Here is a 14234-nt window from a genome sequence, read left to right as displayed (position 1 = left end):
GGGGGAAGTGACGGCATTTAAACTCCATTTGAAGATCACCAGCTGCAGCTTTCACTTCCCTACCAGGGACACTGAGAGTTTCTGCTGGGAGAATTCAGAGAGATCAGGAAGAGAGCAGCTCAGGGTAATAACACCCGCACTGGGATAGGATTCAGATACTCTCAGCTCACACACAGGGGCTGAATAGAGAATGGACACGGTCTGGTCTAATCCTAATTCATCAAACAGACACCATTCACACTGAGGATCCATTCACACTGAGGATCCATTTACACTGAGGATCCATTCACACTGGGGATCCATTCATACTGAGGATCCATTCACACTGAGTATCCATTTACACTGAGGATCCATTCACACTGAGTGCCCCTTCATACTGAGGATCCATTCCTGCTTAAATATATTCAGTGACTTGGCCACCCCAGCCTTCTGTGGTAGAGAATTCCATAGGTTCACCACGCTCTGAATGTAGACGTTTCTCCTCATCTCAGTCCTAAATGGCCTACCCCATATCCTGAGACTGTGATGCCTTGTTCTGGACCCCCGGCCAGAGGATACATCATCCCAGCAGCCAAACTATCCAGTCCTGTCAGAATTTTATACGTTTCAATGGGATCCCCTCTCATTCTTCTAAACTCCAGCGAATAGAGTTCTAGTCAGCCCAATGTCTCCTCATACACCAATCCTGCCATCTCAGGAATCAGTCTGCTGAGCCTTTGCTGTACTCCCTCAGTGGCAAGTATATCCAAAACAGCACACAATACTCCAGGTGTGGTCTCACCACGACCCTGTACAGCTGCAGTAAGACATCCTTGCTCCCGTACTCAAGTCCTCTCGCAATGAAGGCCAACATACCATTTGCCTTCTTAACTGCTGGCTGCACCTGCATGCTTGCTTTCAGTGATTGATGTACAAGGACACCCAGGTCCCTTTGTACATGAACATTTCCCAATCTACCACCAATTAAATAATACTCTGTCATTCTGTTCTTCTCACTGAAGTGAATAACTTCACACTATCCAAGTTACACTGCACCTGTCATGTTTTTGCCTACTCACTCAACATGTCTAAATCACCCTCAATCTCTTAACATCCTCCTCACCATTCACATTCCAACCAAGATTTGTGTCGTCAGCAAACTTGGAAATATTAAATTTGGATCCCTCATCCAAATCATTGATATGTATTGTGAATAGCTGGGGCCCAAGCACTGATCCCTGTGGTACCCCACTAGTCACCGCCTGCCATTCCGAAAAAGACCCATTTATTCCTACTGTCTGTTTCTTGTCTGCTAAACAATTCTCAATCCATGCCAATATATTACCCCCATACCCATGTGCTTTAATTTTACACACCAACCTCTTATGTGGGACTTTATCAAAACCTTCCTGAAAATCCAAATTTACCACACTCACTGGCTCTCCCTTATTATTCTGTTAGTTACATCCTCAAAAATCTCCAGTTTTTGTTCTGTTATCACATCCTTTATGATTGACACTAAAATTTTCCCTGCACTGATGTTGGCCAACCGGTTTCTAATTCCCTGTTTCTCCCTCCCTCCATTTTTAAATAGTGGGGTTACATTTGCCACCCTCCAATCTGCCGGGTCTGTTCCAAAATTTACAGAATTTTGGAAGATGTCAACCAATGCATCCAATATTTCCATTGCCACCTCATTTTGTACCCTGGGATGTAGATTTTCGGGCCCTGGGGATTTATTGGCTTTCAGTCCCATTAATTTCTCCAGCACTATTGTTTTAGTAATACAGATTTATTTCAATTCCTCCTCCTCACTAGACCCTTGATTCACTAGTATTTCCAGTAAGTTATTTGTGTCTTCCCCTGTGAAGACACGACTGAAGTAGTTGTTTCATAGTCCTGCCATTTCCTTGCTGTTTACTACAAATTTTCCCGTTTCAGACTGTTAGTGAGTTACATTTGTCTTCACTAATCTTATTCTTTTTACATTGTTATAGAAGCTTTTACAGTCTACGTTTATGTTCCTTGCAAGTTTACTCTTATACTTTACTTTTTCACCTCTTAATCAATCTCTTGGTCCTGCTTTGCTGAATTCTAAACTGCTCCCAATCCTCAGACTTGCTACTTTTTCTAGCAACTTTATACGATTTATCTTTGGATCTAATACTATCCTTAATTTCTCGTGTTAGCCAGGGTTGGGCCATAATTCCTGTTGTCTTGCTACACCAGAAAGGAATGTATAACTGTTGCGTTGCATTGTAGGCCTGAGGCCTGCAGGCTGGCAGCCAGTAATTTTTGCAATTTTGTATTTTTGCATTTTATTTCTGCTTTACCCTTGATTTTAAGCCTATAGTGAATGTTTAAAGTGATTTTGCATTAAATCTTACGTTGATCTTAACCCAGCTAAGGTTCTGCTTTCATTAATTAATCAATAATAAACCATAATGACCTGCTATCCCAGGCCTTGTTTTTTCCACACTGGCCATGCAGAGCTGGGATTTAAACTACATCTTTGTTTTCCATTTTTCAAGCTAGAATATAAATTTAGTTGTCCTTTCTTTATACTTTTTTTTAGTGCATTCAGTGACCCTTGGGTTAGAGGGCGGGGTGATGAGTAACCTTAGAGTGGTCACCTAGTACGGCCATCAGAAGATGAAGGATGTAACACTTGAAGGATGACAGATAGGAAGACACCATCAGAAGATGCAGATATTGTGAAGTCTGTATGGACTTGCAGTGCCTGTGAAGAGAATCGATAAGAACTGAGACTTGTTTTGGGAAGGGACTGTGCCAGGCCCTGGGAGGCTGGAATGGAGCCAGAAATTTGACTTAAAGGGATGTTGCTATGAGGACTCACTGCTGCAGCCACAGTGGAATAGTCACCACTGAAAACGGGGAAGGGCCAGAAACAGAGTGACTGACCGTAGTGCCCACGTCGAGGCTACTTGGTGACTTGGTAATGTAGGTACCAAGGAGATGGTGATGTATATGCCAATTTAGGGAACTGTTTTTGGACAGGCCAAATTGGGTTTATTCTTTGTGCTTCAGAAAAAATCTGTCATTCTTCTTTTCTTCTGATATATATAAAGTGCTTTCACCTTTCAATAAGGTTATCTTTCTTTCCTTTTACTTATTTTTCTTTTTGTATATATTAATATAGCATTAATTATAATTGTCATATTATTATAATCATTATTCAATCTTCAATACTATTGATGATTTAACCCATTACTTGTCATAATCACTCATTCCTGTTACATCAGGAGTGCGGCTCCGAACCTAAGAGTGACTCCAAAAGGAACACTCATGCCTCTCCCTACAGCATACATTTGTCCCTTAAATATTAACCATTCTCTATCCGCTGTCATGCCATTTAATCAAGTTCCTCGATATACCTCGGCCAACTCACACCTCATACCCCTTGTAGTTTCCTTTGTTTAGATTTAGGACCCTAGTTTCAGATCGCACTGCTTCACTTTCCATCCTGATGAAGAATTCTATCATGTCTCTTTTCCCTTTAGGACCTCACACAGCAAGATTATTAATTAATTCCTTCTCATTGCGTAGTACCAAATCTAGAATAGTCTGCTCCCTAGTGGGTTCCTCGACATACTGGTCTAAAAATAATCCCGTACACACTCCAGGAATTCATTCGTCACAGTTTTATTGTTAATTTGATTTGCCCAGTCTGCATGTAGATTAAAGTTACCCTTGATTACTGTCTCACCCTTGTTACATGCATCTCTAATTTCCTGTTTACTGCCGTCTCGTACCTTATCGCTACTGTTTGGAGGCCTATAGACAAATCCCACTAATGTTTTCCACTCCATTGTGCTTCTTAGCTCCACCCAGACTGATTCTGCATTGAGATTTTCTGAGCCAATATCCTCTCTCACTATGGCACTGATTTCATCCCTAACCAACAACACCATCCCACCCCCTTTTCTGTTTCCCTGCATTATGATCCCCAGCTGAGGTTTCCACTGGACAAGCCTGATCACAGGGTTCAACCCAGCCTGATAGATCCTAACTTTTATTCCTTTGTTTAGATACGTGGGGTGGAACAGAGTCACAGGAGTCAGCTGATGAACTTTAACAAAAGAATAAAACATTTATTAAACAAGAAAAGCTGAACTTTCTTACGATATTCCTTCAGCCACAACTATACCTTTACTAATAGATACTGATTTATAAGGATAACACAAGTTGCAAAAGCTTTCTTATACTCTAATGTCCATAGTAAGTACACGGTCCATGTAAACCTATGGCACCCTGTGGTCAGACGCTCCACACTCTGAAACCAAGTGACAGGTGCCACCTCACACAGATGCTATGGTTCTCTCCTCAACTCCTGCCAGATGGTTGGGGAGATTGTGGCATAGTGGTATTATCACTGGACTTGTTATCCAGAGATCCAGGGTAATGCTCTGGGGACCTGGGTTTGAATCCCACCATGGTAGATGGTGGCATTTGAATCCAATAAATATTTAGAATTAATACGTCTAATGATGACCCTGAAGTTATTTTCCATTGTTGTTAAAAACCCATCTGGTTCACTGATGTCCTTTTGGGAAGGAAACCTGCCTTCCTTACCTGGTCTGGCCAGATGTGACTCCAGGCCCATAGCAGGTTGTTTCTTAAATGGCCTCTGAGAAAAGGCAGTTAGGGATGGGGAATAAATGCTGGCCAAGCCAACGTCTCTCACAACCCATGAAGGAATAAAAACAACAGTGTGAGCCAATAAGCCTGACTGCACTTTATCTATCACACAAGGGTTTCCAATCTCCTCTCTCCAGGATCTCAACTTGGAATCTTCACTTACGATAAACTGACGCTTTCTCTCAGGCGCCTTCAGCAAGAGTTCTCCTCCAGAGTTTTAAACTCGCTTTCTGATGTTCCTCTTCTTTGTGTGGCCACATGTATTCAAGCTGTCTTCCATACACTCACTCTCACCGACTCAGCCGTCAACAGTAACACTGCTTCACATCTCCATAGCAGAGTACAGACTTTCCGTTATCTCGTTGAACCTTCTTGTCTCTTGCAAGCTGTTCTCAATTTAAATCTGCTTTCTGCAGCTTTTGTCTCTTTAAACCTGAAGCTTGGAGCCTTTCTCTCTGCCCCTCCCTGTTTACTTAGTTAACAGGACTTTTCCCAGATTCCTGTCCTTCCTTTGACCAGAAAGCCTGCTTGGGGCTTTCCCTATTTCTGTCTCTGCCCTTTCGTCTTGGGATCTTTTGGTTGTTTTGAGAGTCTGCAGCTCCCTCACAGACACAGAAATACAAATCAAATTTAGGGCAGAATTTTATGCCCCGCAGGTGGGCATGTGCCTGACCCATTCGGATGCGTGGTGACATAGGCGAGGGTCCCAATGTCATTGCACACTTGTGCCCTCTCAGAGGGCATTTAAGAGTCAACCACATTGCTGTGGGTCTGGAGTCACATATAGGTCAGACTAGTTTGGGTTTCAGAGCTGGAATGGCGGCTGGGGACACTGTGGAGCATCCGCAAGTCTGAGAGCATCGTGGATAGCACGTTTAGAGAGGTGGTCACACAGCAGCTGAAGGGACTCGAGGAAGGAAGGGAATGGGTGACCAACATGCAGTCCAAGAGAAACATGCAGGTAGTTCTGGAGTCCCCTGGGGTCCCGCTCGCTAATCGGTATTCCATTTTGGAGGCTGATGAGGGCGCTGGTTCCTCCAGGGAGTGCGGACAGAGCCAAGCTCCTGGCACCACAAGCAGCCTGTCTGTACAGGAGGGGAGGAAGGGAGAAAGAGCAATAATAATAGGGAATTCTACAGTCAGGGGAACAGATATGTGCTACTGTGGCCATCAACGTGACTCCAGGATGGTGTGTTGCCTCCCTGGTGCCAGGGTCCGGGATGTCATTGAACGGCTTCAGGGCATCCTTAAGGGGAAGGGTGATAAGGCAGAGGTCATGGTACATGTTGGTGCCAATGACATAGGTAGAAAGAGGGATGAGGTCTTGCATCAAGAATTCAGGGAGTAAGGCAGTAGACTTAAAAGCAAGATCTCTCGGATTGTAATCTCTGGATTACTCCCAGTGCCACGTGCAAGCGAGCACAGAAATCGGAGAATAGCGCAGATGAATATGTGGCTTAAGAGTTGCTGCAGGAGGGAGGGTTTTAGGTTCCTGGATCAATGGGACCGTTTCTGGGGAAGGTGGGACCTGTACAAGTGGGACGTTCTACATCTGAACCAGAGCGGGACTAACATCCTTGTGGACGGGTTTGCTAGTGCTGTTGGGAGAAGTTTACAGTAATTCGGCAGGGGGAGGGGACACAGAATGTTAGCAGAATAGGGACACATCATAAGACAGTAAAACAATCTAGTCAGAGGGAGTACAGCTGCATTAAGTTTCAAGGGAGTAATCCAAGGCTGTATGGCCTTTACTTTAATGCCAGGAGTATTGCTTGTAAAACGGATGAGTTAAGGGTGAGGATTGACACGTGGAATTGTGATCAAGTAGCCGTCACTGAGACATGGCTGAGGGAAGGGGCAGGATTGGCAGCTCAACATTCCGGGATATAGAATCTTCAGGCGAGACAGGAGGGGGGGGTAAAAGAGGAGGTGTTGCATTATTAGTTAAGGAGTCAGTTACTGCAGTAAGGAGAGATGATATCTTGGAAGGAGCATCGAATGAAGCTTTGTGGGTAGAGCTTAAGAATGAAAAAAGGGCAGCTACATTGTTAGGTGTTTATTATAGACCCCCAGATAGTCAGCGGGAAATTGAGGAGCAAATATGTGCACAACTTATGGAGGTGTGTAAGAACAATAACAATAGGGTAATTATATTAGGTGATTTCAACTTTCCAAACATTAATTGGGATACACATAGTTTTAAGGGCTTGCATGGAGTGGATTTCTTGAAATGTGTACAGGAGAACATTTTATGTCAATATGTAGAGGGTCCAACAAGGGACGGCGCAGTGCTGGACCTAATTCTAGGGAATGAAGCCGGACATGTGGCTGAGGTGGTGGTGGGGGAGCATTTTAGTGATAGCGACCACAACATGGTACAGTTTAAGCTTGTTATGGACAAAGAAATAGACAAGTTGCAAAAAAATGTTTTGGTTTGGGGGAGAGTGGATTTTAGTAAAATAAGGCAGGATCTGGCCAAGATAGACTGGGAACAGCTACTTGTGGGGAAATCTACAGCAGAGGGGTGGGGGGTGTTCAAAAAGAAAATGGGGAGGGTACAGGCTCAACATGTTCCCTCTAGGGTGATTAAAGGAGTAACAAGCCCAGAGAACCATGGATGACCAGAGATTTTCAGGTTACGATGAGAAGGAAAATAGAGGCTTTTAGAAGGTACGAGGGGAGCAAAAATTGCGGAGGCATTAGTGGAGTACAGATAGTGCAGAGTGGAGCTTAAGAAAGCAAGAAGGAGGGCGAAGAGGGGATATGAGAAAGCTCTGGCTGGTAAAAGTAGGGAAAATCCCAAGATATTCTATAAGTATATCAATGGGAAGAGGATAACCAGGGAAAGAGTAAGGCCCGTTAGGGACCAAGGGGGCAATCTATGGGTGGAGCCAGTAGACATCGGTAGAGTGTTGAACGAATGCTTCACATCCATCTTCACCCAAGAGAATGAGGATGAAGGTATGGAACTCGGGGAAAGAGACTGCGAGATTCTTGAGCAAATTGATTTAGGGAGTGACAAGGTATTGGAGGCATTGGCAGGCTTAATAGTCGACAAATCTCCAGGTCCAGATGATATTTGTCCCAGACTGCTGAGGGAGGCAAGGGAGGAGATCGCAAGGGCCCTGACCCAAACTTTTAATTACTCTCTGGCCACGGGGGAGGTGCCAGAGGACTGTAGAACAGCTAATGTGGTTCCGCTATTTAAGAAGGGTTGTAGAGATAAGCCAGGGAACTACAGGCCAGTGAGTCTCACATCATTGGTAGGGAAACTATTGGAGAAAATTCGGAAGCAGAGTATCTATCTCCACTTGGAGAGGCAAGGTTTGATCAGGGATAGTCAGCATGGCTTTGTCAGAGGGAGATCATGCCTAACAAATTTGATTGAATTTTTTGAGAAGGTGACCAGGTGTGTAGATGAGGGTAGTGTAGTTGATGTAGGTCATATGGATTTCAACTAAGCCTTTGACAAGGTCCCACATGGGAGACTTATAAAGAAGGCAAATGCACATGGGATACAGGGTAATTTGATAAGGAGGATTCAAAATTGCCTTAGTTGTAGGAGACAGAGGGTGATGACAGAAGGATGCTTTAGTGACTGGAAGCCCGTGTCCAGTGGCATACTACAGGGATTTGTGCTGGGTCCCCTATCATTCGTCATTTATATAAACTACATAGATGACTTTGTGGGGGATAGGATTAGTAAGTTTACGGATGACACAAAGATTGGCCGGTTGGTTAACAGTGAGGTTGAGTGCCTGGGGCTACAGGAAGATATAGATGGGATGATCAAATGGGCAGATAAGTGGCAGATGGAATTTAACCCTGAAAAGTGTGAGATGATACACTTTGGAAGGAATAATTTGACATGGAAGTTTTCAATGAATGGCATGACACTAGGAAATGTTGAGGAACAAAGAGACATTGACATGTGTGTCCGTAGATCTCTGAAGGCGGAGGGGCATGTGAGTGGGGTGGTGGAAAAGGCATATGGAACTTGACTTTATCAATCGAGGCCTAGATTACAAAAGTAGGGATGTCATGTTAGAGTTGTATAGAACCTTGGTGAGGCCACAGCTGGAGTACTGTGTGCAGTTCTGGTTGCCACATTATAGGAAGGATGTGATTGCACTGGAGGTGGTGCAGAGGAGGTTCACCAGGATGTTACCTGGGATGAAACATTTAAATTATGAAGAGAAGTTGGATAGACTTGGGTTGTTTTTGTTGGAGCAGAGAAGGCTGAGGGGCGACCTGATCGAGGTGTACAAGATTATGAGGGGCATGGACAGGGTGTATAGAGTCCAGCTGTACCCCTTAGTTGAAGGGTCAGTCATGAGGGGACATAGTTTCAAAGTGAGGGGTAGGGGGTTTAGGGGGGATGTGAGGAAAACCTATTTACCAAGAGGGTGGTGACGGTCTGGAATGCACTGCCTGGGAAGGTGGTGGAGGCGGGTTGTCTCACATCCTTTAAAAAGTACCTGGATGAGCACTTGGCACATCCTAACATTCAAGGCTATGGGCCAAGTGCTGGTAAATGGAATTGGGTAGGTAGATCAGGTGTTTCTGAAGTGTTGGTTCAGAATCGATGGGCCGAAGGGCCTCTTCTGCACTGTGTGATTGTCTGATTCTGTGATTCTGTGATCTTGCAGTCGGCAGGCTTGCATGAGATTTAGCAGAGCACCTGCCTCCCATTAAGAGGTGTATTAAGGCCATTAAATTATTAATTAAGAGAGATTTTTCACTGCCTGTCCAACCTTATGTTTGGCGGGCGGGTGAATCAGCCAGGTAGTCTTTGTATTTTTTGAGGAAACCTCATCCATGGGTGGGATGTAGTTCAACATTAATTTAAAAATCAAAATGTTTTGACATAATTTTTATTCTGTTTTTGTTCATGTGAGTGAGTCCTATGTAGGGACATTTTTTTCAGAATTTCCAAATCTTTATTTTTGATTTTAAATTCTTCAGCTCCATGAGGCAGCTCTCTGTATTCGGGGAGCTGTCCTTCGGCACTCCCCCCACGCCCGCACTGACTTCAGTGCCCGCCCTACTGCCCCCACCCCCGGCAGCGCTGAGCCTTTCCGCACCCATTTTACATTGGCTGCCAGCTAATTTGCCAGCCAGCGTGAAATCATGGCCAGGGACCGATCACAGGGGGTGGGCCGTTTCCTGGCTACTCCCGGGCCCACCCAATGACCCAAAGATCCTGCCCTTAAACTTTAAAGCTAAAACCCATTCCTCACACCCACAAATACCAATGTAACTTACTTAAACTATCTCTATTTCCTAACACCCTGTCCTTCCTAAATATCGATTACCCTTGGATATTCAGTTCCCAACCTTGGTCACCCTGCAGCCATGTCTCTGTAATCACAATCCTATCGTATCGGTTTATATCTATTTGTGCTGTTAATTTATCTAAGTAATTGTGAATTCTCTGTGCATTCAGGTACAGTGCCTTTAGACTTGTCATTTTAACATTTTCCTCACCTGTTTTGACACTTTGGCCCTATTTGCTGCTGGCCCTTGTTTCCTCTGCCTTCCACTTTCGCTTTCTACTTTTCTGTCCTTCATTCCTGTCTTTGTTTCCCTCTCTTGTGTCTCCTTGCTCAGATTCCCATCCCCCTGACACTCTAGTTTAAACCCTACCCCACAGAACTAGTGGATACCCCTGTGAGAAAATTAGTCCCGGCCCTGCTGGGGTGCAACCCATCCAGCTTGTACAGGTCCCATCTTCCACAGAATCGATCCCAACACCTCAGGAATGTGAATCCCTCCCTCCTGCACCCTCTCTCCAGCCACACATTCAGCTGGTCTTTTCTCCTATTCCTGGCCTTGCTACCGCTGAGTGCTGTGTTTCTCTGTTTGTACGCCCAGGATCCAATCATCCTGTCAGGCTAGTTCAAACCCTCCCCAGTGTCACCAGAACCCTGCCCACAGTGATATTGGTGCTGACACCATTGAGATGGAACCCACCCGGCTTGTACCCATCCCACCTCCCCAAACCCAATCCCAGTGTCCCAGGAATGTGAATCCCTCCCTCCTGCACCCTCTCTCCAGCCACACATTCAGCTGCTCAATTCCCCTATTTCTGTTCTCACTCACTCGTGGCACCTGCAGTCACCTCGGGATTACAGCCTTTTGAGGTTCAACTTTTCCATTTCTTTCCCGGCTCCTTAAAATCTGCCCCAAGGACCTCATCCCTCTTCCTACCTTCCTGATTGGTTCAGATATGGAGCACGGCCTCTGTCTGATTTACCTGACTGATAAATCCTATCAGAAAATGAAGAATGAAGCTGCTGAGAGACAACAAGAGAAACTTTCTTCAAAAATCTCCTTTATTTCATCGTCACATTTTCAATTTATAAAAGTGAGAAATCAGTGAAACAATGAGGGAAATGAAGGGATCAAAGAATAAAAACACTGAGATTATCAATGGAACCAGAGACAGAGAATCCCACCGTCTGCCCCACCCCCAGCCCCACCCCCAGTGTCGGTCTCATCCCCACCCCCACCCAAACCCCCACCCCCAGTGTCGGTCTCATCCCCACCCCCACCCCCACCCCCAACCCCAGTGTTGGTCTCATCCCCACCCCCACCCCCAGTGTCGGTCTCATCCCCACTTCCACCCCCAGTGTTGGCCCCACCCCGTCCGCCATTTCTGGTGTCATCCCCACCCCCAGCCCCAGTTTCCGTCTCATACCCACCCACCAACCTCAGTGTCAGTCTCATACCCACTCACCCACTATCTTCCACACCCTCCAATAGTCACATCCACCCCTACACCCCACTCCCCAACTGTCTGCCCCACCTCCACAACCTCATCCATTGTCACCCCAGCCCCATACCCTCCCCAAGTGTCTGCCCCCGCCACCAAACACTCCCCCAGTGTCACCCCCACCCTCAGCACCTGCCCCTTCTATCTCCAGACCCTCACTGCTCCTTGGTGGTTAGTGTTGGGATTGCAGCTCCATCCATTTGCAGCTGAGGGTGTCTCATTGCCTTGGACCCACATTAACAACGTTCCACCATCTTGTTTCAGTCTCTATTGGCGACTGTGGTTTACACAGGAAAAGTTAGTTACCATCGAGAATATTTATTGCTCATTATCACATCAATTGGAAATTTACAAGTGATCAGAGAATCAGTTTCTGAATCCAGTCCTGAAACACCTTCCACATTCTGCCTGTGACCCAGGACAATATCGCGCCGCTTCAACAGTCACAGTATTTTAAATGGTTTTAAAATTCTGTGCTCTCAATGACTTCTTCTCTCTTCAATTCCTCAGTCCCTTTTCCAGAAATGCGACTGCAGTTTGGACCCATTCCTCACTCTCTTTAGTACAAATTCTCATATTCCGCTTGTTTGTAAAACTGAAAGAATGAAATGAGGTGTGATTATCAGAGAGTCACAGATACCAGCTCCAAACCTTTCATTTAAACACACTGCAGTAACAAATCCCTTTAAATACTTACACAATGGCAGGAATGGAGCAGCCAATTGTTTTCGTGTAGCTTACAAGTCTTTTATGAGGAATACGGGTGGGTTTAAAATTCTCACAGCATTCGAATATTACAGGGCCAACTAGAATGAGGAGGAGAAATGAACACAGTTAAACATGGAGTGGGTAACACAGCAGATTCTCACTGAGAGGAAAATTATCCTTCATGTTTAATATAGAAATACAGCGAGTCTACAGAAGAGAAACAGGCCATTTGGCCCATCTGCTCTATACTGGTGTTTCTGAGCCTGCTTCCACAGTCACCAATCAGCTTTCTCCTTTCTAGAGAAAAGACACACAGCCTGTTCACCATTTACACACACAGGACAAGCTGATCACACTGTTAAAATACAAATGGGATAAATAGAGGCATCAAGTGTAAAAGATATCTTTATCAAACCCGGGTTACAGAATCACAGAATCACACAGTGCAGAAGAGGCCCTTTGGCCCATTGAGTCGGCACCGACACATGAGAAGCATCTGACCTGCCCACCGAATCCCATTTACCAGCACTTGGCCCATAGCCTTCATGTTTTGAGATGCCAAATGCTCACCCAGGTACTTTTTGAACGATGTGAGGCAACCCGCCTCCACCACCCTCCCAGGCAGCACATTCCAGACCATCACACCCTCGGGGTAAATAAGTTTTTCCTCAGATCCCCCCTAAACCTCCTGCCCCTCACCTTAAACTTATGTCCCCTCAAGACTGACCATTCAAATAAGGGGAACAGCTGCTCCCTATCCACCCTTCCCATGCCCCTCATATTCTTGTACACCTCGATCAGGTCGCCCCTCAGTCTTCTCTGCTCCAACAAAAACAACCCATGTCTATCCAACCTCTCTTCATAACTTAAATGTTTCATCCCAGGCAACATCCTGGTGAATCTCCTCTGCACCTCCAATACCTTGTCACTCCCTGTATCAATTTGCTTTAGAACCTCACAGCCCCTCTCCCTGAGTTCCATACCTTCAGAAGATTGATGAGAAGTATTTGTTCAACACTTTACCAATGTCCTCTGACTCCACACACAGATTGCCCCCTTGGTCCCTAATGGGCCCTATTCTTTCCCTGGTTATCCTCTTCCCATTGATATACTTATAGAGTATCATGGGATTTTCCAGTCTTTTACCAGCCAGAGCTGGTTAGGTCTCAGTTGTTTCACTGTCTGCAGCTTCCTCTGGACAGAGTGAGGAGGAATCATTACATTGAACACTATTAAATAACACAAGCAATTGATGGAACCCAGCAGTGGGTTTATAACCTGTTTGTAACAGTTTTGGCCATTCTCAGATTCTCGGAGAATATTGGCAGTAAGGAAGCCTCTCTCTTACCTGGTGAAGCAGCAGCATCCTGGATCAAGCAGAGGCCCAGTGCTCCCAGAACAGCAGCAGCAACACACAGTGCTGTCTTCATCATGTCCTTTCCAAGTTGCAAGTGTTCAGTGTTGAAGGGTGAGAGTGCAGTGAGGATTGAGTTGTCCCCTCATGGTTTATATCATGTAAAACTGCACAGAGTCAGCAATACGGAGATGCCCTGGGCCTTCCCCCATTCTCCAGCAATGAAAGTTCTCTGGTGTAATTGTTCCTCCATTCCTGCGATCCCTGGAAAGGGAAGTACATGTTGTTCTGTGAATGGGAGTTCTTGGCTTCAGCACCGAATGGCTGGAACTTTCTCGGTCAGTGTTTCTCAGTAAACTGTCAGCTCATTTCCCTCAGAAAATCTCACAACTTCCCTATCTGGGCAAGGAGAGAGGCAATGAGAAGAATCAAACTTCCTGATTGGCCCATTTCATACTGAGCACCCAGCTCTGGGCAGGCGGTGAGTTTAATATCAAAATATATCACTGCATGTGGGAAAGGCAGAAAGACTGCATTTCTATAGCACCTTTCACCACCTCAGGACATCCCAAAACACCTCACAATCAGTGAAACACTCCTGAAGTGTCGTCACTGTTATAATGTAGGAAAGACAGCAGGAGGTTTGTACACAGCAAGATCCCACAAACAGCAATGTAATAATAACCTGATAATCTGTTTTAATGATGTTGAGTGAGGGATAAATATTCCCCAGGACACCTGGGAGAGCTGCCCTGCTCT

General features: G+C 45.4%; 1 protein-coding gene across 1 annotated transcript; it reads right to left on the bottom strand.

Moving 5' to 3' along the window:
- Positions 1–11837: 11837 nt before the first annotated feature.
- On the bottom strand, positions 11838–13822 carry LOC144681343 (C-C motif chemokine 16-like). The gene is made up of 3 exons (XM_078542937.1): positions 13470–13822; positions 12111–12219; positions 11838–12008 (listed from the first exon to the last, which is right to left on the bottom strand). Exons 1-3 carry the CDS (start codon positions 13552–13554, stop codon positions 11912–11914), a joined length of 291 nt encoding a protein of 96 aa, XP_078399063.1. The 5' UTR covers positions 13555–13822; the 3' UTR covers positions 11838–11911.
- Between the last annotated feature and the right edge of the window lie 412 nt (positions 13823–14234).

This window comes from Cetorhinus maximus, chromosome 6 (genome assembly GCF_964194155.1).
Source record: "Cetorhinus maximus chromosome 6, sCetMax3.hap1.1, whole genome shotgun sequence".
Classification (NCBI taxonomy): Eukaryota; Metazoa; Chordata; class Chondrichthyes; order Lamniformes; family Cetorhinidae; genus Cetorhinus; species Cetorhinus maximus.
This window is presented reverse-complemented; position numbering and strand designations above follow the sequence as displayed.

Excerpts from the sequence above, each read along its gene's own strand:
- LOC144681343 (XM_078542937.1), bottom strand. The coding sequence starts at position 13,554 with ATGATGAAGACAGCACTGTGTGTTGCTGCTGCTGTTCTGGGAGCACTG. Across the intron at positions 12,220-13,469 it reads GGATGCTGCTGCTTCACCAG|TTGGCCCTGTAATATTCGAA; the intron begins GTAAGAGAGAGG and ends TCCTCATTCTAG. Across the intron at positions 12,009-12,110 it reads TGCTCCATTCCTGCCATTGT|TTTTACAAACAAGCGGAATA; the intron begins GTAAGTATTTAA and ends TCATTCTTTCAG.